This window comes from Rissa tridactyla, chromosome 4 (assembly GCF_028500815.1).
Source record: "Rissa tridactyla isolate bRisTri1 chromosome 4, bRisTri1.patW.cur.20221130, whole genome shotgun sequence".
Taxonomy (NCBI): Eukaryota; Metazoa; Chordata; class Aves; order Charadriiformes; family Laridae; genus Rissa; species Rissa tridactyla.
The window spans coordinates 1,649,912-1,676,743 of NC_071469.1; the positions used below are offsets into that span (position 1 = coordinate 1,649,912).

The 26,832-nt window shown below is 56.2% G+C and overlaps 2 protein-coding genes across 9 annotated transcripts in view; both read right to left on the reverse strand.

Annotated features, from left to right (window-relative positions):
- Positions 1 to 43: 43 nt before the first annotated feature.
- FNBP4 (formin binding protein 4) lies at positions 44 to 11,898 on the reverse strand. 7 transcript variants are annotated; one of them, XM_054201520.1, is made up of 17 exons: positions 11,721 to 11,898; positions 11,469 to 11,543; positions 10,355 to 10,491; positions 9,990 to 10,188; positions 9,634 to 9,784; positions 9,413 to 9,533; positions 8,833 to 9,171; positions 8,178 to 8,486; positions 6,172 to 6,447; positions 3,581 to 3,685; positions 3,137 to 3,270; positions 2,713 to 2,810; positions 1,971 to 2,149; positions 1,315 to 1,545; positions 655 to 1,182; positions 407 to 564; positions 44 to 252 (listed from the first exon to the last, which is right to left on the reverse strand). In XM_054201520.1, the coding sequence occupies exons 1-17, from the start codon at positions 11,845 to 11,847 to the stop codon at positions 162 to 164; spliced, it is 3,258 nt and encodes a 1,085-aa protein (XP_054057495.1). In that variant the 5' UTR covers positions 11,848 to 11,898; the 3' UTR covers positions 44 to 161. The 7 variants fall into 7 exon arrangements, with proteins under 7 accessions (XP_054057495.1, XP_054057498.1, XP_054057494.1 ...); XM_054201523.1 differs by having other exon boundaries at positions 6,172 to 6,290; positions 8,276 to 8,486; positions 9,413 to 9,536; XM_054201519.1 differs by having other exon boundaries at positions 9,413 to 9,536.
- Positions 11,899 to 12,785: 887 nt separating this feature from the next.
- Positions 12,786 to 26,832, reverse strand: part of NUP160 (nucleoporin 160) — a 30,692-nt gene continuing 16,645 nt past the window's right edge. The window contains exons 19-35 of one of the 2 annotated variants that reach the window (XM_054201513.1): positions 26,218 to 26,377; positions 25,480 to 25,549; positions 21,976 to 22,074; positions 21,568 to 21,687; positions 20,575 to 20,670; positions 20,369 to 20,463; positions 19,561 to 19,657; positions 19,366 to 19,471; positions 19,108 to 19,268; positions 17,797 to 17,857; positions 16,954 to 17,064; positions 15,779 to 15,902; positions 14,560 to 14,661; positions 14,082 to 14,223; positions 13,712 to 13,837; positions 13,398 to 13,502; positions 12,786 to 13,235 (exon numbers count right to left, since the gene is read on the reverse strand). In XM_054201513.1, the coding sequence (XP_054057488.1) occupies positions 13,149 to 13,235; positions 13,398 to 13,502; positions 13,712 to 13,837; positions 14,082 to 14,223; positions 14,560 to 14,661; positions 15,779 to 15,902; positions 16,954 to 17,064; positions 17,797 to 17,857; positions 19,108 to 19,268; positions 19,366 to 19,471; positions 19,561 to 19,657; positions 20,369 to 20,463; positions 20,575 to 20,670; positions 21,568 to 21,687; positions 21,976 to 22,074; positions 25,480 to 25,549; positions 26,218 to 26,377 (1,862 nt within the window). In that variant the 3' untranslated portion in view covers positions 12,786 to 13,148. Of the gene's footprint in view, positions 13,236 to 13,397; positions 13,503 to 13,711; positions 13,838 to 14,081; positions 14,224 to 14,559; positions 14,662 to 15,778; positions 15,903 to 16,953; positions 17,065 to 17,796; positions 17,858 to 19,042; positions 19,269 to 19,365; positions 19,472 to 19,560; positions 19,658 to 20,368; positions 20,464 to 20,574; positions 20,671 to 21,567; positions 21,688 to 21,975; positions 22,075 to 25,479; positions 25,550 to 26,217; positions 26,378 to 26,832 lie in introns of those variants that run through there. The other variant, XM_054201515.1, reaches the window with a different exon arrangement.

Here is a 26,832-nt window from a genome sequence, read left to right on the forward strand (position 1 = left end):
CACGGCAGGGACAGGGCCAGCCCCAGCTCAACAAGACGGCACATCCCAAACTGCTACAATTTATTGGACAACGGTCAAGGGGTGAAGGGCTCTGAACTGTACATCTGTAAAAAAAAAAATCCAACAAAATAAAACAACAAAAAAAGAGAGTGTGGCGCGCCTCATGTGCTGGACGCGGTTTTCCTCCGCTTCAGCCGCGCTCGCCAGTCCTCCGGCAGCGCCTCGAAGTTGGCGTTCCTCTCCGCCATGCCACTGCAGGGACAAAGCAAGGGGTCACCGCCCGGCTGGCACAAGGTGACAGTCCCCACCACCCTCGTGTGCCGGCCCTGGGGCCGGAGATCTGGACCCCAACTCTCTGTCCCCCCCAGGAGGAGCCGGGCAACGTAGCACGGGGAAGGGCCCGTACCTCATCAGCTGCTGCTGCTTCCACTCCTCGATGCGCCGCTGGGCCGTGGTCTCCCGGTCCTCCTCGCTGGAGCTGGAGTTTTCCTCCTCGTCCAGCTCCCGCTGGATGCTCTGCCACTTCTTCACCAGTGATGGCATCTTCGTTTTGCCCTTCTTGCCCTGCGCCAGAAATGCAAAAAGGCTGCGGTGAGGGCGGCTGGAAGGGGAGGACACCCGGCACGCCGGCGAGGCACCGGTGCAAGAGCCTACCTTGTCCTTCCGCCCCTTCCTCGGCTTCTCCTTCTCCGGTGGCGGCGGCGCCTTGGGGGTGGGAGGTGGGGGCGTCTGGGGGGGCGGTGGTGGCGGTGGCTGCTCAGCAGTGGTGGCAGCGGGCAGGGCCCCTCGCGGCGGGGCCGGCTGCACGGTGGCGGCAGCGGGCAGGCCAACGGGCGCGGCACACTCCGAGTAGCTCATGACAGAGGGGGCAGCTGGTGCCGTCACGCCCAGGTAGCCGGACTGCAGGCCCAGCGCGGTGGGCTGAGGGCCAGCGTGGCCCGGCGCCATGCGGAGGTTGGGGCGGCCCTGGATCTCCCCCTGCAGCCGCTGGCGGGGCCTCAGGGAGGCCAAGGGCACGGCCGACGGCTGGTACTTGCCAGCGGCCATCAGGGGCTGGCTGTAGATGACGGGGCAGCTGCCGATGGTGGCCGTGCGCTGCATCAGCCCCGGGTTCATCTCCGTGGCTTTCCTTTTCTGCGGCTTGGCAGAGAGCAGCGGGGCTGGGGTCGGTTCAACGGCGCCCTGGAACAGAGTGTCAACATTAGCACCGAGTCGGGAGGGACCCCCATTTCCAAACGTCCCCTCCCCGGGCTCACAGGGGCTGGGGGACTGGCTGAGCCCTGGCTTCGCCCAGCTGCCGGCCCCGCCGCTCACCTGGCTGCTGCTGGCAGCTGGGCGCAGGAGAGGCTTCAGGGGAGCGTCTTCCTCCGTTCCTGGGGCGGGCGGCTCCTCACCCCCCTCATCTTCCATCTCCACTTCCTGGATCTCACCGTCTTCTCCGGGAGGCGGGGGCGGGGGGGGCGGCGGCGGGGGCGAGTCTGGTGGAGGCGGAGGCGGCGGAGGCATTTCCAAAGGCAAGGGAGGTTGGAGGACCGGGACAGAGGACTGAAGCAGAGTCCAAAATGGAGTGAGCGGCATGAGAGACGTAGCAGGAACTTGGCCTGAGAAGGATTCTTTACAAAGGGAGCCTGAAGAATACACATTGACACAGGCTTGAAAACCCACGCTACGGACCGCGCTGCCTGCTCCTGCCCGCTGCCTCCCTGCCGGGGCCCTGCCCGGGAGCGGGCAGGCAGAGCTCAGGCCACGGGCTCGACCGTCGAGCTGCAAGCCGCCTTCCCCGCCACCGCGGCGACACCTAAAACCGATGGGGACAGCTGGGACGTGGGAGAAGCGCTCGTCCCAGCTTCGCTAAAGCCACCGTGAGGTGCTCAGGGAGGGAGGCCACCGCGTACTGCTCTAGCGCTCGGCGGGACCCCACGACACCCCAAAACTGCAGCAACCCCCCCTCCCTGCCCCCACGCTGTTACCTGCGGAGCGCTCGGCGGGGTCCTCGGCACGCTCTCCTTTGTCTTTTGGAGGTGGTTTAGGAGGACCGTCGGTTTTTCTGTCGGTGGTCCGCTGTCCCTCCTCTTCGTCCTCCCCGTCGGGGAACTCCCATTGCGACTCTCCTGAGCGCTCGTTAACATAGAAATAGCGTCTATGCTCCCTAAATCACAAGAAAGAGAAGGAGGCTTTAGATTCCCTTCCCCGCCACTGACACTCCGAGGCGGGCCTGCCCACGACAGCGGTGCGCTCTCGCAGGGAAGACCCTCTGCAGCGGGGCTGCCGCTCTCCCAAACGCAAACAAACAACTTTGAGGACAAGAGGCAGGAGAAGCCCGGAGCCGATTTCGCTCAAAGCTATTTGCGTTGCCGGCTGCGTGAAGGTCGCCCTGAGCCCCCCGCTCCGAGGGAGGGGAGGGCTGAGAAAGCAGGCCAGCGTGCGGCAGAGCGACGTCTCCCTAGCACCGGGACTTTCAGCCGCCACCTTTGGCTGAAAAAGTCGCCCTCCGAGAAGAGGCACCGGGGAACAGCCCAATGGAGAGAAGCGGCTGCCCCCCTACCCCGTGGTGCGCGGAGGTCGCTTTTATGATACTCTTGGTGTCAAACACACAGTGAATGCTAGAGAGAGGGAGCGGATCTGGGAGCTGAAAAACAAAAGAGCAAAGATTTCAAACAAAGGAAAATTAATCAAGAAAGCCAAATAGACAAAGAAATGTTTGGGTCTGACCTGCTGGCAGGAGACAGAAATCTTGTTCTTCGTTCCGTCGGTGAGTTGAAGTTTGTCCTTTGTCAGAGCTGTTGGTCAGAAGAGTTGATCCAGAGATCCTGCAAAGTTCACAGAGCTCTCGCATGCGCGACCCCCCAGGCCCGCCCTCCACAGCGCTTTACACTCGCGAGAGTGAAAACCAGCTCTGTCCGATCAGGGAATCAGCTCCGTCTCAAAAGCACTGAGCACTCCGTTTGGATCCTCCAAGTTTGGTGGCTGGCCCAAACTCTGCGAGTGCCGGACGTTTCTCTGCCTGCCCAGCACTGCTAACAGAAGCTGCTCTCAGTCTCCCAGAGGGACGGCGCCACGTCGTCGGGTGGTGATGGTCACAAATCATGTCTGAGATGTCAGAGATGAAAGGTGAGAAAGGTAGGAGAGCGCGTACCTGTCCCAGTGGCAGGACCAGCCTTTAGGGGTGGCGTTTATTTCGTATTGTTTTAGCTGTTCGGCTGCGTCTTGGAGTTTGCGTTTGAGGTAGTTTCCATTGAGAGCACCTTCTCGCCAGTCTGCAATGCGGGTCTAGAGGGCAAGAACCGGGGGAAGCCGTTGAGGGAGGCTGCAAGCGGCCCTCGGGACAGGACTCGAGGTCCGGGAAGTTCCCTTACGGCAACGGGACTCGGGGGGGCCAGGAGGAAGACACCGCCTCCGCGCAAAGCCATGCTCTCCCCCCGCCGAGGAAGGGCCCTGCAGGAGGCAGGCCGCACGGCGCGGTGCGGTGCCGCCGCGGCCACGAGGTTCACGCAGCACCGGCCCTCGGCGCTCGAGCGGCGGACAGTATTTGATCCGCTTCGGAACAGAAGGCCGGAGCGAGGGGCGAAGGCTCGGTTACCTCTGTCTGCAACAGCAACATGTGGAAGTTGGAGATAGATTGTCTGTTGATGCCCAGGAACTCCAATTTACTAGTCAGAGTGTTTGCCAGCTCTCCGATCTGAAACTGCCAGGGAGAAAGGGCAGAGTAAAGAACCGCCCTCGGGTGGCGTCACCGGGCGGCTGCGGCCCCCGCGGCTCGAGGCCTTCCCCGGCAAACAGGACTCGGGACAGCCCGCGGCCCCTCAGCCAGGCGGGACTGGGACACGCCACCCTGAACGCGTGCACCTGTCACCCCCTCTACCTCCTGCGCCCCAGGGAGGGGGTCGGTGTGGGGCAGCAGGACGAGACCTCCTCCACAGCCACAGGAGGTGCCAGCGAACCCCAGCTCCTTTGTGGGGACCCTGCCCTGCTCCCAGCGCCTCTCAGCGCGGTCACCCCTCCGAACCAGCCGAAGGAGGGTTACGGGCTTGGTCTGCTTCAGCACCCCGGCTCTGGAGTTACAGCAGAGCAATCACCAGGGCAGAAAGTGTTAAATACAACACTTCGACCATTTCCCAAAGGAAACAGCCAGGATATAATTTCAGGCTTCATAAGTTGCCGCTTTCCGGAGGAACAATCTGGAAAGCGCAGGAGAGGGGTAACGGCTCTGGATTTACTCCCGAGCAGAGACAGCGTCTACGTTAAGGCTCAGGCCAGCCCACAGCGACCACCGTTACTCAACCCCAGCGTCCCGCAGGGGCCAAACCTCCAATTCGGGTGCTGCACGGGGACCCCCTGTGTCAATCCCCCTGACTGAGGGCACTGCATGAAAGCAGCTACAAGCCAGAAAGCGACTCAAGAGCAGAAACGGGGCGGACGCCTGCAAACGGCATCACACTTGCTTTAAGGAGGGCTCTAAAAATGTCTTTTTTCCTTCACTCTTTGGAAGAGGCTTTGGAAGGTCCCCAAAGCCGACAGCGCAGCGTCTGTCTCCAGAGAGGGACACGGGCCAGACAGACAAGCCCGAGGCAGGGAAATGAATTCCCGCATTAACGTGGCTACGGAGAAGGCAGGGAAGATCCCAGAGCAGAGGGTGACTTCACAGCGGAGGACTCGGATCTCCTGCAAACCAGAGAGCCAGCAGAAGAGAGATTACCCCGAATCGATGAAGCAAACGGTACCGATTACCCCAGGAGACGGCATTCCTCCAACAGCTCTAAAGGGATCCTGCATGGGAAAGCACCACGCTACAGCACACGGTCCGTCACAGAGCACCGCCAGTACCAGGAGAAAAGGGGACAGCAAATGTGACAGCTTAAAAGGCTTTTGGCAGCCATCTGGGACGCAGCAGCCAACAAGCGCGGTCCTGCTGCAGGCTTTTTACCTTTTTATAACTTTATTTTTAAATAAATTAAATTAAAAAAAAAAATCAGACAAGCCTCCTGTAGATGCTATACTGAGGGAGGGCTCGGTGGTTTTGGGCAGGGAACAACCCATCTCGAAACTCTGTTACAGAGTTCTTTTACGGGAGATGCTAAATCCGTCACAAGGACAATATGGAAGCCCTTCCCTTTCATGCTGGAAAAATGATTAAACGATGGGAAACAAGGGCAGGACCGGAGGTCAGCTTTCGCTGCGGGTCTCCACCGGGCTTCTACGACAAGCCGGCGATTCCCCATCCATAAACCATCTGGCACAGGGAGGTGACAACACTTGCGAACGAAATGAAATTACTCAGGAGCCAAATTTAACTCTGTGGGAGATCTCAGGGTAAAAGCAACCAGGGAATCAGAAGGATAAACAGAAAGATCCCCCCAGCACTCTGCGTAACATACACCCAGAGCCTGTAGCTCTGAGTGTCACCGCTGCAGCTCAGGAAGGGGCTCTGGGAATCATTCAGCCGCAGCCAAAAAGAGCAAACCAAGGCTCGGAAGAGAAAACATCAGCACGATGCTGCAGAAAACCCCAGGGCTTCCCCAGTTTGCATCGAACAACTTCAAAAAGTCGTGCTGGGGAGAACGGTACTGGCAGCCTCCAGACAGAGAAATTACAGACGAGGAGTCTTCAGCCTGGGAACGGGACTGTAACGGACACGTGCCAGAGGATTGTAACATCATTATTGGTCTAAAGAAAGTCAAGACAAAAGTGTTTGCTCTCTCTCACAACCAGACCCAGGGCTCGGTCTTTATCCCCCCATGCCCCCTTTATTTATTTTTTTTAAAACGTTTTCAAGCCTTTGCTGCTGGCTCCTGCTAGAGACAGGACACCGGGCTGCAGAGATGCTGGCCCAGTCCTGCAGGGCCGAGGTGAGCTGCTCTTGCAGCTGCGCTGGGATCTGAGGTTTAGAGCTACACCAGGGGCAGGGTCCTGTCCCGCCGGCCGTGCGGGAAGCAAATGAAGTCACTCCAGCCAGGCCAAACCCACAGCCCAGAGCTCAGGTGTCCCCGCTGGCTGGTGGCATCAGAGGTGGCTGAGGGAGACAGCATGTCCCTCCACGCTGCCGGTAGCACGGCGAGCCCCTGGGAGAGCAGCAAACTGGCCAGGGCCTGGGGGAGCTGCCGAGTGCCCAGCCACGTCCCTTAACGCGAGCTGGGACAAATCTCATCGCCACGGACCTCTGCATCTCCGTACCTTTAGGTCCTGCTCCTCCTCTTCTATTTTTGGTGCCCCTTGTGCTTTTGTTTTCTCCTGGGGCTCCTCAGACTCTGCCTCTTTGTCTGAATTGGCATCGGCTGCTTCTGTGCTCGCCGCTGCAGGAGAAGAAATGATAGGTGAGCCCTTGTCCCGCCACCACCACGGTGCTGCCAACAGCTGGCTGGAGACACCGTGCCAGGGAACCAAAGCTACTGCAGGAGAGGGCAGGGAAAGAGCCGGGGCTTCTTTCCCACAGGAGCCAGCGACAAGAGCCTGAAATTAAAAAGGAGAGAGGGTCACCGCCTCTGTGTTTTGATGTCAGGGGTCCTTTCAGGAGGATGGGACGGGAAGCAGAGAATTACAGCTGCTACAGCGCAAGGGCTGAAGGAGGAACAGCCCAGAGCACAGGGGTTCAAGGAAGCGTGAAGAGAGCCAACCGCCGGGCAGGCAATCATTAAACTCCGGCGGTTTAATCAAGGAAAGGTATCAATGATTAAATAAGTTGAGACAATGTCAAAGACTGACGAGTTCCTAAAACCTTGTCAAGACCATAAGGTTTTGCCTGAGCCGCACCACAGGACAGCGGTGACTAATTCACTGTCCAAAGGACACGTTCCAGGGAGGAAAGTTTTTCAAGGGACTCCTAAAGCCTTTGGGGGAAAATAAACACACTCCTGGTGTGCCCTGGCCTCAAGGGCAGGAGGGTTCCCGCAATCCCCCTCCAGCTGCAGGGTGCTCAACTTTGAACAGGTTATTTGAAAGTTAACACCTTCCTGCTCCCCGGGCGAGCAGGAAACCAGCCCTGCAGGAAGGAGCCGTCTCCAGGGACCTTCTGCTCGAGAGCCTGCAAGGCACACGGAAAAGGCCTCCAGCAAAACCACCCTGAGAAGAGCCACGCTGGACAAACAACGCTGGGACTTAACTCCAGGCCTGACATCCAGCTCATGCCTCCACCTGAACCAGACACACATCGGGGACACAACAGCCCCGTTTTGGGGCAGGCACCGTCTCCCCCTTCAGCAGGACGCAGCCTGCTCTGGGCTCAGGGCACTTTTGTACCCCTTTTTTTCTGCGAAATGCAGTTCTCTCCCATTCTGCCTTGCTCTTTGCCACGAGGCAGTGGTTGGCACAAAGCTCCGTGCCGGGGACGGACTGGGAGATCTGGGAGTCGGGACTGTTCTCTCCAACTCTGCGGCCAGCACAGCTCTGGAGCGGCTGGGGGGGGGGCGGACACAGGAGGGTGGGTGCAGGTAACAGCCACAACAGGCAGCGAAGCACGGGCTGTAGTGGAGCATTAACAGCCACAATCGTGCGATTCCCCCAAGGCAATAAATTCATACAATGCGCTGCAACATCTGCTGAACTGTTGTTAACGTGTATTTGATGAGTCCCTGAAAGACCGCGGCTGTACCACGGGAAAGCAGAGCGCCAACAGGAACATGAGCTCTGCCGAGGGGTTGTTGTCACTCGAGTGATACATCCAACGCGCACCCAGAATCAAACAACCCTTCCGTGAACCAAGTTCTCCTCACCGTGAGGTCCTGCCCTGTGTTTCCTACACACCAACAAGCGCGGAGCCGGAGCAGCTCTCGGGGAAGAGCTCGCCTGGCTGAAATGTGGTGTCTATCACCAGGCGGCTCAGAAACACAACTTGAAAAGAGGAAGGGCACAGTTCCCCATGTAGCACGGTCGGGATTTATAGTGTGGAGAGGAAAGCGGAAGGTGGCGGGGTGTGACAACACCGTTGTCACGCTTCTGTGTTCCTTCTCCTTATAAAAGTATGGGCACTCTCCTATTTACTTTCCTGATACAGTGTTGACTGTAGGCACTCACCTGTTTATTTTCTTTAATTATAGGATAAAGGAGAGAATTTGGCAGAGCGTCAGCTTATCCCCACACTGCCCTGAGCATGCGAGGCTCATGCTGCCAGCCTGCAAGCCTGGCTGTGTGTGACAGCAGTGACAGCCACCCCTCTGGGCCTGTCCCCTGCCTGGCAGACGTACCTCACTGCCCGTCCCAGCTCCTCTACGCGCTGTGTGAGGCTCTGCGGGTTCCAGGCACCCCGTGCATCTTCGGGGACAGGAAACCCCTTTCCAATTACCTGCTTCTGCCGTTTCTGGGCTCTCCCGGCCCGTTTTGCTGGAGCCTCGACTCGCTGATTCAGGGCTGGCGGCTCCAACAAACAGTTTCCATTTCCCTCGCTTAGAGGCCAGCCTGCGGGTTGCGTCCTGCGAGGCCGACTGGCTCCCATCGGAGAGCGGGCTGGAGCCCGAAACGCTGCCGTCACCTTCCTCCAAGGCACGCAGCTCCGCCTGCCAAGAGACATGATGGCGAGGGGTACCTCAGTAACCCGAGCCACCCCCGGAGAGCAGCCGCAGTCACAAGTCACCCATGAGAGAAGAGAAAACAGCTGCTCTAACCAGGGCACCGCGTTAACACAGCACGAGTTTGCCAGCGGCTGCTGACCCGCCCGCAGCATCCACACGGAGCTGATCTATAAGGAGCCCGAAGAGGAGCAGCACGGGAAACGCAGAGTCACTCTCCCAAAGGAGGAAGGACACAAACGTGTCAGCTATTATAAATAAAAATATAAATAAACGTCCCAGCTATTCCTTGGCTGCACCTGCGGCCTCATTTGCATGACAAAAATATTCTTACCTTCTTTCTCTCCAGCACCATCTCCAGCTCGAGGGTGTCCTGCTCCTCCTCTTCCTCAGCGCTCTCCCCCGACTGCACCACGCTGCACAGATCCTCTTGCAGCGTGTCTTCCAGGGGATCCCTGCTGGGCTCTGGCTCTTCAGGAGCAGCCGGCGCCTCTTCTGCTTTCGCCTCCTCTTCCGGGGGTGGCTCAACCTCCTCTTTGCAGATCACCTTTCTCCTCCAGCGCTCCTCTTCCTCCTTCACCACATCGGGCAGGAGCGGTGCCAGGAGGGCTGCAGCCACCCCCTTCTTCTCCTCCTCACTGTTGGAGAGGGCCTGCACACCTTCATTCACCTCCTGCAAGGTCGAGCTTCCCATGAGCTTTCCAGCAGCAGCTGCGGCTCCCTGTCCCCTTGCCCCAGCCTTGCACCTTCCCCGAGCAGCTAAGGAGACCGCAGCCCGCAGAGGAAGAAGCCCGGATGGCTGATGGGGGCGCTGCAAATGGAGCGGAGCAACCCACCCACTGCCAAGGAAGCCCAAAGGGGTGCCCACAAGCCCTGTGGCAAGCAGAACCTGGCACTGGGCCCGTCTGACTGACCTTCTTCAGCTCCCGCTTGGCCAGGCTGGCCCCACGGGCGACGCTGCCCGGGGCGGCCCCCTTCTCCTGGGGGTACAGCTCGGCAGCTGCTACGAAGCTGCCATTGGTGCCCGCCACGGTGCTGCTGAGGAAGAGGAGAGGAGTGAAGGGTGGCTCAGGGACAACATCTCGGGGACAAGACCCTGGGGCCTCCCCTGGCAGGGCTGGGGGGTCTCTCCCACCTGTGCTGGTAGTGCTGGAGGCCCTGGACCTGTGTCGCCAGGTACTGTGGCAGCTCCCAGGTCACCTCGTTGCTCTGGGTGTTCCAGTAATAGTAGCAGCCGGTGTTCTCGTCCCACACCTCCTGCCAGTCGCCCATCTCCAGCTCCCCCACTGCCGGGGGGGACACAAGGACAGGCTGTCACCCACAAGACACGCAGAGCCTGTGTCCCACCACCAACCGGACATGCTCCCCAGGCTGTTGTCGCCCGCCTTTCCCCAGTGTTGTCACCGCCCTCCCTTTGGTGAGGCGGGGGACAGCAGCCCCCCACCCTGAGATGGGTGCAGCCCTAACAGTGAGGGTCTGCAATGTGCTCACCTCCCGCCAGCGAGCACTGGGTGTCATACTGCCACTCCGGGGCCGGCACTGAGCCTGCGCCGTTGGCGGTGCCCGAGGACTGGCCTGAGCCTGACTCCTTCGGCTCCGGGCGGGGAGGGGTGGGGGGCGGCGCAGAAGAAGAGGAGGAGGCAGCAGAAGGCTCGGTGGGCTGTGGCGGAGCCGTGATGGCATCGATCTCCTGGGAAAAAAACATCCCAGCGTGAACTTCAGATCCCAGGGGAGGCGAAAGCAGAATCAAAGCGCTCATCAGTAGCGGAAAACGGAAAACGTCTCGGACTGTGAAACCACCCTCTCCCTCCCAAGGACCTCCCCTCCGCCCGCCTCTCCCCGCCAGCCGCACTAACCGCCAGGAAGTTTGCCAGCGTGCTGTCAATGTCTGCCGAATTGTTGCCATTTGCATCCGCTGAACGGGCTGATTTCTCTGCGGTTTCGCCCTCCTCGTCGTCGCTGTCTGCGTAAGCACCGAGCAGACACAAACCTCCTGCCCGGGGAGGGGGAAAAAACCCTCAGTGAGGGGGGAGATACGTGTTGGGGCTCCTCCTGCTGCGGCGGGGAAGCAGATCCAGCTTCCCCCTAAGGCTGGTCCCACCATCACCCCACTCCCGGCCCCCCAAAATCAGGGGAGAGCAGCCCCTCAACCGCACTGGGAGGGGGAAATACCCACCCTGGGGGGGGGGGGGGAAAAAACAAAACAAAAATCAGAACACTAGGAGGAAAAAACAATTCCCCATCCCTGAAAAAAAAGACTGGGGGGGGAATATTGTATTCTGCCTGCAAACCACAGAGGGGGGAGTCACCGCTCATCAAAATACCAATATTTTAATATTAATTACTAAATTGATATTAGATTTATTTAAGAGATAATAAAAGTAATACGGGGGAAAAAATCACCTCTTCCTCCCCCCAGAAAAAAAATACACTGAGTTGAGAAATATCTCCTAGTCCAAATCTTTAAGATGAAAAGTCATCTCCCTGTCAAACATCAGGAGGGGGAAACTTCCACATCACCACCCCCCAAAAAACAGAAAACTGGAAACAATAATCCTGTTCTCCCCCCTGAAAAAAACTGGGGGGGATCATCCCACTCCCCCAGATAAAAAGCACTTAAACGGGGCAATCGACTTATCTTGGTAATAAATAAAAAGTGTGCTTAAGGAGGAGGAATCACGATGCTGAAATAAAACCCAGAACAATTAAAAGGGGAGCAACCACCAAGAAAGAAATTTAGGAAGGGATTAATTATAAAAATAACACTTAATAATAATACTTCAAGGGGGATAATCAGCCCTCCTCCCTAAAAAAAAAGGGCTTGTGAAGGGAATAACTACAAAAGAAAAAACGTTTAGCGAAAAAAAAAAATGGTTTTTGGAGAGCGGGCGATACTCCTCCTTTAAAAAAAACAGGGGGGCCTAACTGCTGATTTTATTAAGGGAGGGGGAAGGGTCTACCCTCTCGTACCTGTGGGCTTGACGGCGGTGGGGGGCGGCGGGTTGGGCGCGCTGCGGGGGGGCTCCGCCACCGCTTCGGGTTCGTCTGTGGGGGGGAGAACCGTCAATACCGGAGATTTGGGGCCGGAGGAGGCGGAGTGTTCCGCCTCCTCCGGCCCCGGTAACCGCGACTAGGCCGCAGCGCTACGAGTAGGCCGCGCCGAGGCCTGCGCTAGGCCGCGCCCCGCCAACAAAGCGCCCCCGCCCCGCCTTGCTCTTATACCCGGCTCGGAAGCCGAATCGGCTCCTTCGACCGGCGGTACCGCCGTCGCTTCGTCGCGGCGGGGTCCGGGAGGGGAGAGTTGGAGGATGGGGCGGCGGCCCGGAGCGGAGCGGGATTTCTTCCCCATGGCGGCGGCGGCTGGAGCGGTGGCTCCGGGCTGCGGCCGCGCCTGCGCGGTCAGGAGAATGAGGGAGGGGAGGGGCGATGCGTCGTGCGTCATGGCGTAGGGGGCGGGGCTACAGCGCACCACGCCCCCTCGGGGGTCCCGGCCGCCCCTGGAGCCTATAGAGCTCTCCTGGCCTATAGCCCCCTCCTGTTCCATAGCACGGTGCTGCCCCTGGAGCCTACGGACCTGTCCTGCCCTATAGACCCCTCCTGCTCTATAGTATGGTGCTGCTCCTGGAGCCTATAGCACCCTCCTGCCCTATAGCACAGTGCTGCCCTTGGAGCCTATAGCCCAGTCGTGCCCTATAGCAAGGTGCCACCCCTGGAGACTACAGCCCCCTCTCCTGCCCTATAGCAGGGTGCTACTCCTTTGGGATATAGGTCCACCGTACCCTATAGCCCCATCATGTCCTATAGCACAGTGTTGCCCTAGAGCTAGGTGCCACGCCTGGAGCCTATAGCCCCCTCCTGCCCTATAGCACAGTGCAGCCCTTCACAGCTGTAGCCCCACGCTATAGCATAACGCTGCTCCTAGGAGCTATAACCCCTTCTTACCCTATAGCACCCAGCCCCTCAGGCTTATAGCCCCATAGCATGGTGCTGGCGTTTGAGCCTATAGGGCATACTGCCCCCACGGCGGGTATAGCTCCATCCTATAGACCAGCGCTGCCCCTCCCTCAGCCCCAGTTCTCTGGCCCTATAGGGCAGTCTGGCCCCCTGGCCCTATAGCAAGGTACCCTGCAGTATGGCAGTGCTGGCCCTAGAGCTCCATACCGCCCTGTAGCTGGGGCCTACAGAGAGTCCCCTACACAAAAGGGCTGTGGGTGCTTCACCCCCTGACCCACATCCCCCCCCCCCCCCAGGGTGCTGGGGGGCAGCACCCGTCCCAACGCAGACCTCTAATAACGCTTTCATTTTATTAAAGTTCATCCAAAAAACAACAACAATAAATAAAAAGATACGCCAAAAGCTGCCGCGTATGATACAGGATGGGAGCGAGGGGACCGCCCGGGTGACGGTGGCACCCCAGAGCTCTGCTCAGCACCGGTCACCCCGTCCCCAGAGGGGACAGCAAGGTGACACACTGGGGGTGCAACTCCACCTCCCCAAACCGGACCCTTATGGAGAAAGAAAAAAAAAAAACAAAAAAAAAAAACAAAAAAAGAGAGTAAAAACAGCACCAGGGGCTGAGCCAGCGCAGGGTGGGACGGCAGCGGCAGCACCCGGGGACGTCACCTGATGGCCAACAATGATGGGGCGCCGCTAGTTGCGGCGGTAGAGGCGATCCCGGGTGGCCACGCTGACCTTCTGCTGGTAATCCTCCATCTTCTCATGCAGCTTCTGATAGAGCTGGGCGAGGGGCAGAGCAGGCGTCAGGGACTAGCGGCTCCCACATCCCATCCCGCACCCCATTCCCAACTCTCCGACTGCTGGGGCAGGAGCGGGCGCAGGGCACCTTGGCGTGCTCCCTGTCGCCCCCGGAAGCCTTTTTCCCCGGGCAGCGGGACCTACCACGCCGTTGTGATGGTTGGCGGTGCTCTCCCGCAGTGCCTGCAGCAGCTGGTCGATGGCGGTGTAGGGCAGCCACACCATGGGGGCCGTGGCAGAGAGCGGGAACTGGAAGGGAGAGGAACCCTCGTGTCAGATGTGGGAACGCTCCCCCCCCACCCAGGTAGGGCAAGGAAGAGCCCCCCCCAACCGCCATATCCCAACACCCGCTTGTCTTACTGGCCCCACGCAAGTCGGGGGACGCGATATCCAAACCCCGAGGGGGATCTGGCCCACGGAACAGTCCCTGCCCCATCCTGGACTGTAGGTGAGCTCACCTCGATTCCAAAATACTGGTGCCCTTTGCCCAGCACAGCGTCTACGTACTCCAGGACCAGTTCCACGGCCTCCTCCAGCAGGTCGTAATTCAGATAGAGCCGCAGCAGCTCGGCAGCGTCCACTTTCTGCAAGCAAAGCGGGGTGGTGACACCCAGGGAAAGCGCCCAGGAGCCACCACCATGCCAAGAAGAACCTGCTCTGAGCCTCGCTAACAGGCACAAAGCACCTGTGCCTGAAATTCCCGGAGCTGGGAATGGGAAAGGGGGGGGAAGCCTGCAATGAGGAGGTGCCCGTGGAAGCGGAGGTGATGCGGCAGCTCTGGATTTTTGGCCGGTGGGCGCCAAGCGGTGACCCTCTCCCTCTTCTCACCTTGTAGCTGTTGATGAGCCAGTTGGGCAGAGGGATCCCGTGCGCCAAGAGCTTGTTGATGACGCAGCGATGGTACAAGCTGTTCTGGGACGGGTAACGCTCCAAATAGGATGAGAGCAGCCGCCAGGCTTCATCTGTGGCGCTGCAAGGCAAGATTTCCCCTGTGAATCCATGCCAGCAACCCCTGCCCACTGTCGGTGGGGCCACCGTGTGCTCCAGGGGACCTGTCCCACTGCCCGGGTTCAAAATGTGCATCCGAGGCCCAGGGAAGCGGGGCGTGGTGCGTACAGCCGGCTGGGGACAGCGTGGTGACAAGAAGCAGGACGGCTCTCCCCATGTCCCAGTCCCACAAATCTGATCTAAGCGGGTTTTATGGGTCTGTGACCCTCTGGATTCCCACAAGGCTTTTGCTCCCAGAAACCACCCACACATGACAAGCAGCTCCGCTCTTCTCCCCCCACCCCTGACGAGGACCTACCTGGACTCCTTGGTGGTAACCAGTGCGGAGAGCTGGTTCGCTGCCAGCCAGTCCCAGGCCTCCGCCTGCGCCACTTCCCCTCCCAGCTGCAGCTTGATGCACCTGCAGGACAGCAGCGCAGAGGTGGGCTCTCGCAAGTACTGAACGGGTGGGTGTCAGGAGGATGGGGCCAGACTCTTCTCAGTGGTGCCCAGGGACAGGACAAGGGGGAACGGGCACAAACTTGACCATGGGAAGTTCCATCTCAACACGAGGAGGAACTTCTTTGCTGTGAGGGTGGCAGAGCCCTGGCACAGGCTGCCCAGAGAGGTGGGGGAGTCTCCGTCTCTGGAGACATTCAAACCCGCCTGGAGGCGTTCCTGTGCCACCTGCTCTGGGTGACCCTGCTCTGGCAGGGGGCTGGAGGGGATGATCTCCAGAGGGCCCTGCCAACCCCCACCAGTCTGGGATTCTGTGAGCTTCTGCCTTGTCACAGCTGCCAGCAGCAAAGCCACCCCTCGCAGGACTATTCCCAAGCGACAGCTAGGAATTCAGCTGGCTTGGCAGGAAAAAGACGGCTGTTTGAGCGATTTCTAAGCTGCTCTAAGTGCCAGAGAGGAATTAAAATCGACTCTGATGTTGGCAAGGTTTAGCGCCCAAGCTTGGGCAGGAGATGTCCTCTGTGCGCCTAGCCACAGGACCAGGTCGTGGCAGAGCTCCTGAACAACTTTGCAGGCACAACGCGTCTCCTCGAAGCACGGAGAGGAATTCTGGGGCTGGAGATGAGGGATGAGAGCAAACGGGATGGAGAACAGGCAGAGGAGCAAGCTTTCTGCCAACTGCCATTTGAGAGACGCTCAACAGCTTCAACAAATCTTCTGTAAGCAGCTCGCCAGGCATCAGCAGGAGCGTGCCACGAGCCAGCCCACCAGAAAGGCCTCCAGATGATGGTTGTACCTGGGTCAGGATCACTGCGACTGTCGGATGCCAGGGAAAAATCTCTCCCCTATCCCCACCTGCTCAGCAAGGCTCCCTTATTTTCCGTTTTCAGGTGTGAAGAGCAAGTTCCACCTCAAAACCCACTAAGCTGGCAGCTGCTGAGGCTCGGCAGGGCATTGGCAGCCACAGCAAGCAGAGAGCTCAGGACAGCGCTGGCTTCTGACCCCCCGCCGAGCGTCACGCAGCGCGTGTCTCACCTGCCACGCGTCACCCGGGGCGGGGAGAAAAAGCTCGTACGTACTTGAAAGCGAGTCCCTCGAAGACGGGCGTCAAGGGCAGCTTGAAGGTTTGGCACAGGGTGATGGCGGTGTCGAAAAGGCCGGCCCGGACCAGGAGAGCAACCGTTTCCTCGGGCGTAGAGTTGCCTACAGGGAGGGAGGACCAGGTAAGCGCTTCCCCCAGTCACACCCCAGCGATTACTGGGCCCTACCCCCACGGAATTCCGCGACAGCAGCACAGTGCTAACGGCCCGATGTCAAACACCCTGCAGCAGCCCTTCTCCTCGCACAGCCTGAGGCTTTCTTGGCCTTGGGAGCATCTCAGGAGCGCAGGATCCGTCCCTGGAGGGACTGCACAAAGCAGCAGGGAGCCCCCTGAGCCATCCCTGCTCAGGCAGCAGCCAGAGAGGGACACGTCCCGCAGCCAAATGCTGCCGCTGTGCAGGTGAGCAGGGAGGGGACAGCCTTGCCACCGGCGCAGCAGGTCTGTATCCAACCGAACAAGGCACCAGCTCTGCCAGCGCAGGCCAGGGCGGGGGGAGATGAAACCGTGGCACTCAGCTCCCTGCGTCTCCTGTTTGCCCTCAAACCAGCTCTCCCAGCCTTCCCCTGCAATCCCGTCCTGGGAAGTCTTCTCCTGATACTTAAAGGGGAAAAATGTGTATGAGCTGCATAATCCATATCAGACAGCGGCAGAACATACTTTAAATGGTCAGAGTGGGGGAGTTGCAGCTTTCTGCTCCCCACCAAGGAACAACTTTGATAAGCTAACACTGTTGTGAAGCAGGATTCTCCAGGAAATTTAAGTCTTGCATAAAGCGTTTTGTTTTGTTTTTTTTTCCCCTAGGACTTTACAATTCTACTTCATCTAGGGACAATTTCCAGCAAGACAAAAAGATGCTTTTTTGTCCCAACTCACGAGCTCAATCCCACGCTGCAGATCACTGCTACAGCTTGGCAAAGCCAAAAAAACGGTGGAAAACTTAAAATCGGTTCTCCTGATCTGCCTCTCCAAAGCTGCTGAACTTGGTGGCAAGATTTCACGTGAGGGAGACGAACTGAACGGTCCCTGCCAGCTCCTGGTTTTGTTTCTGGGAATAAAACTGCTGCTTCCTCACCCGAGCTATGACTGAAAGCGCTGTAATTAGCACAAACCTCAGGGGAAGCGAGAGGCGGCTGCGCCGCAGCCCTTTTTTACCTGCCACAGCCGCTGTTGACAGGTCGTGCTGCACCAGAGTCAGCCGGATCCGGGCCAACACGCACTCCCGCTCCAAATCCTCCAGCTCCAGGATCTCGATTTGGCGAGTTGCTGTAACAGATGGACACGAAAGGGGCTCTCAGCATCTTAAAAAGGGCTCTTCGGCCATCGTGGAGAATATTTACAACCCTCTGCCATCCCGAGAGGGGTCGTGCCACAGAAGACAGCACAGGAGAGGTCAGGTTTTGCTACCCCTTCCTTGCTACAAACCTCCCGTTCCTGCTCTACTGGAGATGCTCCCTAATGTTTGGTAACAGCTGCTGCTCTGACTGCCGGGGCATAGGCTACAGAAGAGCTCATTCAGAAATAATTGTTTTAAAAATACCTGACCTTAAATTTTTCTACCGTAACGCTGAGGGATTAACGAGTCTCACCAGACCCCGCCATCCCGTGCCTTGGCAGACACAGAGTGGAGCCCTCACCAGCAGAGACTCGCTACGTCAGCAGGCTTTCCAAGAGCACAAACAACAAAGGTCTTGAACAACTAGAAATTGCCTCACAATGGCTCTTTTTTCTTCAAATTACAAGTTATTTCCACCGAAAGCAAAAGCACTGACAAGAGATCAAACCGCTGAGGAGCGTGCACAGAAGCTCCATGGGAAAGGAGCTGTTACAGCGTATTGCGACTGGGAGACACTAATACTGGGAGAGTTAATCACCTTACAGTCCCCCGAATTATTGATCTGACGGAGGTGGGAGCTGCCCTGAGCCCCCTCCCAGCCCACACGGGAGCAGCAGAGCTCCCAGGCCAGGGGAGAGGGAACACCAGGACCAGGCACTTACTTGGAACAGCCGTGCACTCCCCATCGTGGCTCCTCTTTGGGGATGCTCCAGGGCGTTCGTACTTGCAGGAAAAAGCAGAAAGAGGGTTTATGCCCACCTGGTTATTCAAAGGACAAATTGCCTCGGTCCGATACAGCCCCAACACCAGCTCTCTGTTTCAAGCCTTGATTTGAATCAGAGAAGCCATCCAAGCACTTGGCGGTTCAGGTTACGTTTATCTCTGGCTATCAGAAACACGGCACAGCATTAGCTGATCAGGCCACGGTCACTACCTCTCCGCAAACAGATTGGAAACACAAACCGTGTCACAGTCATTCTCCTTTGGACTGCTATTCCGGCTGCTCAGACTCCCCCCAAAAGATTTTCTCTCCAACAAGAGGTGATATATTCCCACATATATACCCCAGCCCCCTCCCAAAAGTTGCCCTGCTTCCACCCCGCTCCAAAAAGGGGCAAGGACACAAGGGTGAGGGACAGGACTGATATCTCCAGCAGTGTGCCCAGGTGGCCAAGAAAGCCAATGCCATCCTGGCTTGTATTAGAAATAGTGTGACCAGCAGAAGGAGGGAGGTGATTGTCCCCCTGTACTCAGCACTGGGGAGGCCACACCTGGAGTATTGTGTCCAGTTTTGGGCACCTCAATATGAGAGAGATCTCGAGGTGCTAGAGCGAGCGCAGAGGAGGGCAACGCAGTTGGTGAAGGGCTCGGAGAATAAATCTGATGAGGAGTGATTGAAGGAGCTGGGACTGTTTAGTTTGAGGAAGAGGAGGCTGAGGGGAGACCTCATCACTCTCTACAACCACTCGAAAGGACACTGTAGAGAGGTTGGGGCTGGTCTCTTCTCACAGGTAATTAGTGATAGAACGAGAGGGAATGGGTTCAAGCTGCAACAGGGGAGATTTAGGCTGGACATTAGGAAAAAATTCTTCCCAGAAAGAGTGGTCAGACACTGGAATAGGCTGCCCAGGGAGGTGGTGGAGTCACCGTCCCTGGATGTGTTTAAGACTCGTTTAGATGTGGTGTTGGGGGATATGGTGTAGGGGAGAACTTTGTAGAGTGGGGTTGATGGTTGGACTCGATGATCCCAAGGGTCTTTTCTAACCTAAATGATTCTATGATCTCCACTGAGCGGGGCAAGACAGTGCTGCACAAGCTGGCCAAGACAACGAGAGCAGCAGATTAAGGCAGCCAACATCTCTGTTCATCACATCAGAAAGGATTTTGGAAGCTCCTTTTCAAACATACAGCTCTAAGTGTCCCCGCTGACAGCTCAGGTCAGAGGCTTCGTAGTAAAGCTCAGGGTTTCCTACCACAGCTCCCGAAGCCGGCTGCACTATCCAGGCGTACTCTGGGCGGATCAACCGTAGGCAGTTAATAGCAGCGAGGAAACAGTTTCCCTGTTTCTGGAGCCCTCGGAGCGTCCGCACCTCCCTGCCCAGGCGCATGCCGTACTCAAACATCACTGTTCCAGCTGGGAGAAAGGGGAATATGTCAGCCCAGAGCCCGGACAGGCCACAACGCTGGGGAAGCGGCATCCCAGGCAGACAGGCTGTTACAACGAGCCTTACCCTTGCGGTAGTTGTGGCGGTAGATGTGGAAAGCGTAGAGCAGCTCGTAGTAATTGTGGGTCATCAGGTCCACTGCTCGAGCGTGAGATTCGATGATCCCCACGACCTGCAGCGCACAAGAGGCCCAGATGGGTCGACAATCCCTTTTTAAAGGGAGGGGTTGCGCTCCCATTCCTCCCAGCGCAGGCCGGTTACCTCGTTAAGGAGGTTCACGTAGGGGAACTCCACCAGGTCCTGGAGCTGGGACCGCTCGCAGAGAACCACCACTAGCTGGCGCAGACAGTCCAGCTGCCTGCGGAGACAGAAGCACAACCCTTCTGGAGGAGCGGGAGCAAACCCAGCTCCAGGCTGCAGGTTTTGAGCCACGAACATGCTGCTTTGTGACGAGCTCCGTAGCATTTTTTTTCCTGGCTTACAACCAAGAAGTCTCTTCAGATTTCTCCTGTGCTGGAAATAAAGATCCTGACAGCAGAGATCCTCTGCAAAGGTCTCTTAGGAGGGAAGTCTATTCCCCCTCAGCTCTATTTGGTAAGATTTTCTTCAGCCTCAATTAAAACACATTCCTGCTTCTCCTCTGAACATCCATTCCAGCCATTCCTGCTCATCTCTAGGGTGAAGCTTCCTCTACCCAGTTCACTCCCCAGATGGTATTGAAGCCAAAAATTCAACTCCAAGTCTTTTCTTTATTAAACTAAACTGACTGGACTCCTAAAGCTTTTCAACATACAAGGCCACATGCGATCTTTTAGCCATTCTTTTGGCTCTTCCCTGAATCTGCTTCCCCCCTGCCCCGTTTCTCCCTTTGAGATAGTGCCGATCCCAGCTGTTCTTACAAAAATTAAATATGCTTTTTTAAACACACCTTTATACAAGCTAAAACAGAACCTCTTAACACAGCAGCCAGGTCCTACCCTAAAGCATCATCTTCCTTCCCATTTGACAGAAGAATTGGCACATGGACCTTTGAGACAAGGGAGAATAAAGGCATAAAACTGTCACCTACCTGCTTGGATCTGGGTTTTGTGTTAAGGCTATATATGCTTCACTGTTGTGTCCTAAATCCAAGTGATGTTTGAAGATGCAAGTCCTCAGAGTAGCCTGAAAACACCCAAACGCACAAACCAGCATGTTTCGAGTTACACAACTAAAAAGAAATGCCCACGTAAGCTCCCTGAAGAAACATCTTGATGCGGAAAGAGTGATCCGTACCTGGCTTCTCCAGTCATCAGCCGATTCCATGATAGCCAGGGTAGCCAACTGGATGACCAGCTCCGGTAAACCCACCATGTCCAACAAGCGCAGAACCTGGAGAAGACAACACTCTAGCACTGGCTGCAGCAGTACCAAAAAACAGGTCAGGTTGGCAAGGGTTTGGTTTTTGTTTTGGTTTGCCTTTTTTAAGAGGTACTCCTGTCCCTGCTAACCATAAGAGCAGTCAAAAGATTTTGCCAATGTTTCTAAGCGATTAGACTGAAAAAGGAAAGATTTTGGAAAGTCACCGAGGTCTAAAACAAATCCCAGTGCAACGGGCCCAGGCTAGGGCTTTTCTGGAGGATTAATCTCTGCACATGTGAGTTTTCTCAAACATTTGAGTGCTGATGGTCACGGTAAACCCCTGCAACAGAGAAGTAGATGATTCTGTCCCCAAGCACACATGCAGAGAGAGACGTTCCCTCTCCAAGGGCACCTGAGAATTGTGTTTTTGGATTTTAAAATCAGGGAATCCCTTACAACGAGCCTGGGTCCAAGCTCACAGCCTGTCTGAATTACAGTATTATGCAAGAAGGAAGATCCTATCTCAATTTAAAGACATTAACTTTAATTTGCCTCAAAGCTTAATAACCTTCCCCTTAAGCAGCACCTTGCATCTAGCCTGGACACGTCTGGCTGCTGCCTCCAGCGGCTGGATCTCACCCTGCCTTTTTCTGCTGGATAACAAAAGTCCTCTACTATTCAGAAGCTAATAGGTGGAAAGTACCTAGCTTTCACACTGGAGTCACCCTGTCATCACCCCTCAAAGGAAAGTAAACAGACTATACTAAGATTTCACCTCCCAAAAAAGTATGTTTTCTGAGTCTCAAGTCATTTCCCCAAAAGCCAAGGACCAAGCAGGAATTCTCTCTCCAAGCAGTGCCCGCGTGGAACAACTCAGTGCCGATTCACTGGGTCAGGCTGGTGCACACTGGGCTGGCTCAGCCGTACCTTGTTGTAGTACTGCAGGCGTGGAGTGGAGACCATCTCACCCTCCTCAGGTTGGATCAGCCTGTCCAAGAACTCTTCTCTTCCCACCTCGGACGCAGCTCGGCAGAAAGAGTCCAAAGCCTAGAAGCAGAACAGAAAGCAGCTTGTGTGTGCCCTCCAAGCCTGCCATACCAGTGAGGGGACAGTGCTGCCCATTCCAGCTCCAGCATACGAGACCTGCTGGCCCCAAGCTAACGAGAACTTCCCCAGGAGCAGATCCCACTGTCCTCCTTCAATCCCATTCTTTGCCCAAAGGAGGCAGAGCTCCAGATGGAAGTTTCCTGACTTGGACTTGGCTGGCCCTACCTCCGCACTTCCACCCTCGCAAGAAAAAAGGCCCCAGACCACAGAGGGAGTTGAGGGCCTTACCTTGTGCCCTTCACCCATGACAAGGTAGCACCGGCCCATCATGAAGGAACAGGAGCCCATGTTCACATGGCACCAGGGCTGCAGCAGGCGAATGTATTCCTACAGGAAAGGAGGAAGAGGAGTTTTGAGTCAGGTCAGCACTCGCTCGTCACCTGCAGGCACCCAGTATCAGAGGAAGATGGCTTGAGAGCAGCCCTGAGGAGAACTTGTGGGTGCTGGTGGACGAGAAGCTCAACATGAGCAGGAAACGTGCCCTTGCAGCCCAGAAAGCAAACCGCATCCTGGGCTGCATGAAAAGAAGCATGGCCAGCAGGGCAAGGGGAGGGATTCTGCCCCTCTGCTCCGCTCTGGGGAGACCCCACCTGGAGTCCTGTGTCCAGCTCTAGAGTCCTCAGCACAGGAAGGACATGGAACTGTTGGAGCAGGTCCAGCAGAGAGCCATGAAAATGATCAGAGGGCTGGAGCACCTCTGCTGTGAGGACAGGCTGAGATAGTTGCGGGGGTTCAGCCTGGAGAAGAGAAGGCTCTGAGAAGACCCCACAGCAGCCTTCCAGTACCTGACAGGGGGCCTACAGGAAGGATGGGGAGGGACCCTTTATTGGGGAGTGTAATGATAGGACGAGGGGTAATGGTTTTAAACTGAAAGAGGGGAGATTGAGATGAGATATTGTGAAGAAATTCTTTGCTGTGAGGGCGGTGAGCCCCTGGCCCAGGTTGCCCAGAGGAGCTGTGGCTGCCCCATCCCTGGAGGGGTTCAAGGCCAGGTTGGACAGGGCTTGGAGCAACCTGGGCTGGTGGGAGGTGTCCCTGCCCAGGGCAGGGGGTGGCACTGGATGATCTCTAAGGTCCCTTCCAACCCAAACCATTCCATGATTCCATGATTCTAAGAGTTCAGCCTCTAACACCAAAGCACTGTGTTGGTGGCCCCTTTAGCTGCAGTGCTCACACAAATCCCACTCTTCCAGCTCAAGGGCTGGTTTCCCCAGCCCCAAAGCCGGTGCACAGATGGGGAGACACCCCCCATGTTCTCCCGGGAAACAACCTGCTATAAATACCCCAGTGTCTGTGCAAAGCACCTCAGAAACAGCACCCAATAGCCCCAAAAATCAGACACAGCGCTCTTTACAACCACTGCAATCCCGCTGGTGGGAACTGCACAGGAAACATTACTCTGATGTGCACGGAGCCTGAACGGGAGCCTGCATGTGTGAAGGCAGCAGGAGAACAGGCAAAGGAGGTGTTAGAAGAGCAGTAACTGCACAGCAGGGCAGGAGAGGGAGAGCAGCCAAGGAAGGCCACGGATTACAGCAACACACCGACAGGCGTGGGGTGGAGTGCTGATGGCACCAAGGACACACCGCAAATAAAGACACAACACGGACGCCAGCCAGGGCGATACGACACAGCCTGGCACCGTGCCTGCTGTCAGGATAATATAAGGGCTGCAAAGTGTCATCACCTATCAAGAAGCAACTAGGAGGCACGACAGAAACTCAAAAGTTGGCATCCCTCGTGCCTGGGAGAGCAGCGTACGCTCTTCGTACTTGAAGAAGTAGAGACGTCCCTGGGACTCAGCAGGGAACAGGGAAGCCAGGACGCGGCGGTAAAGCCAAGGTCTCACTGGCTGACCTGCATCTTTGTGTGTGCATAAACCACCAGCGCATAAATGTGCCTCACCTACCCCAGCCACGGGTCCACCAACAGCCACGTGGCAATGCATCCTCTGAGCCTGGATTCACCGCTCAGATTAGGCAGCTACAACAGCTAAATCCCACTCCAGGCTTGCTCGACAGCTTGTCGCACAGAATAAGCAACACGGAGAGGTTTGGCCCTCATCCCAGGCCAGTGCTTTGGTCACTAGACCTTCTCTGCGCCCGTCCGCTACTCGCAGGGTGCTTCCTGTATCTCCACCCCTATTTGGGTCACCCTGCTCACGCTCCCAGCAAATCTGGTGTTAGCGCCTCGAGGTCAACGCATCGCACTTAATCCAAGTTTACGTGACCGACTGGGATCAGCGAGTGTAACAGAAGGTGGCAGGGAGGAGGAAGAGCCCGCTCCTGCGGAGATAAAAGTCTCTCCCATCTCCTCAGGCGGGACAAGCCAAGCGAAAGCAATGCAAGGAAATTCAAAGCACGCTCGCGCCACGAGAGTGCACATATGCCAGGAGGAAGAACGCTGCTGCCCAAACCGTCCTGGCATTTCCTGGCTCAAAAGCTCTGCAGATTTGACATTCTTCTCAGCAGCAACATGAACATAAAAGAAAGCAATTCAGCCCCCAGGTGTAAGGGACTGTGAGAATAAAAGGTTCTGCTAAGCGCAGGAAAAAACATCTCACTAATAACAGCCTGCCTAGCCCTGCACGCCTGAAGGACTGCCATGAGCCAGGGAATGAAACGCGTCACATGGCTCTGCAGACAAGAAACCGTGCGGTTCAGAACTGGAGCGCAAGCAGCTACAACTACCAAGGCCCTGAAGAGCACGGGAAGAGCCGGTGGAGAAATACAGCCGGTCGAAAATATCGCATTCTATGGAGACACCTGAAAAAAAGGAGTTCACTCGCCCCGTTACCAAGATGTTGGGGGCACAGCTGGGGATGGAAAGACAACGGCTGTTTCTTACACCATTTTTTTGTTAGCAAGGACATTTAAGAAATAGACGAGCCCTTCTGAAACTTCTATTGCTGGGTTGAAGACAGCTTTCTGAACCCCTGGTCCCACAGGCTATCTGTTTGCAACGGTACCGCAGAAAAGGCTACGGGTACATCAGCAGCTAACAAACTATTGCATTACGGCCTTGCTGTGATATTTAAACAAGCTCCGCAAAGACGTTTCTTGCGCACAGCATCACGCTGTCAGACAAGCCCTGGGAGGCTGAACTCCTCCACGAAAAGGGCATATAAGAATCCTGAGCGCTTATGCCTGGATTTTCTTGAAAACAGATGAAAGAGGAAATGACCATCTTAAATCATTCCCCAACAAACTCTCTGTGGCATTTTCTAGGTAGGAGATAACTAGCAAAAAGCCCTTCTCTTAGCAGAGGTGGACGCTACAGGGAACGAGAAGAAGAAGGAAGATATTTGCTGCTTTCTAATTCGTTCACTGTGCTGACACTGCGATAGTTATGAGAGATTTCTAACAATTTTCCAAAAGAATCATCCCTTTCAGTCCATTCCATCTGCAGGACAAACTTCCAGCCCATCATCTCCAGAAGGGAGACATGGGAGCAGAGCGCTTGCGAAGATTAGCTCACGTGTAAGCTCAGAGAGCAGCAATTAGAGGAAGGCAGAAGGAACTCCAGCAACTGGAAAGACGATATTTTGGGGAGCTTTTCCTAAGCAGAGGTAGGGCAGCTGTGCACGGAGCTCGCGTTGCGTTACACCTCTGCATCGGCCAAAGCGCAGAGCTGCTACCAAAAGAAACCAAAGCGTGAGAAGAGAATTATTGTACTCAGTCCTGCTCTTCTTCCCCTTTCAGCTCCCATGATGAGATGGCGCGAAGCACTCACCTGCAGCTGGGTGTACTGACAGCTCCCCATCAGGCATTCCGGGAAGAGGAAGCCGGGATTGCTGGGCCATCTGAGCACAGGTTAAGGAAAAGAGGACAATCCAGTCCGGAGAGTTCGAAGAACTAGTCTGGAAGTCAGCATGGCTCTCGCGCTCAGTTTGTCGGGGGGAAAGGAGAGAAGATTAAGCTGCTCTTTATACAAGTCATTATTCTGTAATAAGATTTGTCCATATTAGAACAAAACCATTAGTACATCTAATCCACAACTGCCCAAATCTTGTTACCCTTCCACATCTCCCAGCATCGCACCTCGCCAAGTCAAGTTGCTAGAGCTCAGGGGCTTTAAGTCAAAAAACTCAAATCCTTTATTGTGCACCTAAACGGGGTGGATTCTGTCAAATCTCAAAATGCCCGCAAATCCCATTAACACTAACAACAGTCACTTGTTCAGGAGACCCGTCTTTGAAATTTGGGGGTGGGAAACATTGATTTTGGAACTGTGTGAGGCTCAGGGGCAGAGATGACCAACTTAGAGCCAACTCTGCAGCCTACCACCTTCACCCCTCTGCTCCCCAACCCTCCTCCCACACACCCACGGATGCTCCCGGCCTCAGGACCGGGACACGATACGCACGATTCACCCAAGGGCTCCAGCATTGCCATATGCCGTAGAGAAACCTCCCTCGGTTACAGCCCGGTGAGAGCCAGCACCCTGCGGCGGGTTTACAGCCAAGGATACAGAAGCGGCAGAAAGTCAGCGACTATTGTGGTAATGAGATGGGGCCAGTTCAAACTTGTTTCAGCCAAAGAGGCGTTCGGTTGCAAGAAGAGCCGAGATATGATGTGCTTTCTGGCCACTTCCTGAAAGAATAGCTCCACAATCGTTTGAGGGCCGGATACTGAAAATACAAGTTAAAGAAACACTGAGAAGAAGGGCCGCAGCAGACGTCCCAGGCTCTCCGCACCGTGCTGTGCTCATCAGCCCAAACATCACAGATTAAGGCAGAGCAAAACAATAGGCACACTCAATACTCCAAACTTGTTGGTTTTGGATTTCTCTTCCTGTCTGCCTAAGTCAGAGGGAGTAGCAGGAGATCAAAGAGACACACTCTGCAATGTTTATTAACCGCAACCCAATTATAACAAAAAAAAAAAAAATAAAAAAAGGACTGCATGCTCTCTCGAGTTGTGCTATTCACAACCCACCTGCAGCTTTCCAGCACGACCGAGTGTTTTGCAGGGCAGGGCTGAGGGAGGGAGTGCTGATTTGGCTATCTGGCTCTGTTGAAATGCCTCCCTCATTCCAGCCCCCTGAGCAGTCCAGTCTCCCATTAGCTAACTGTTCTCAACGCCT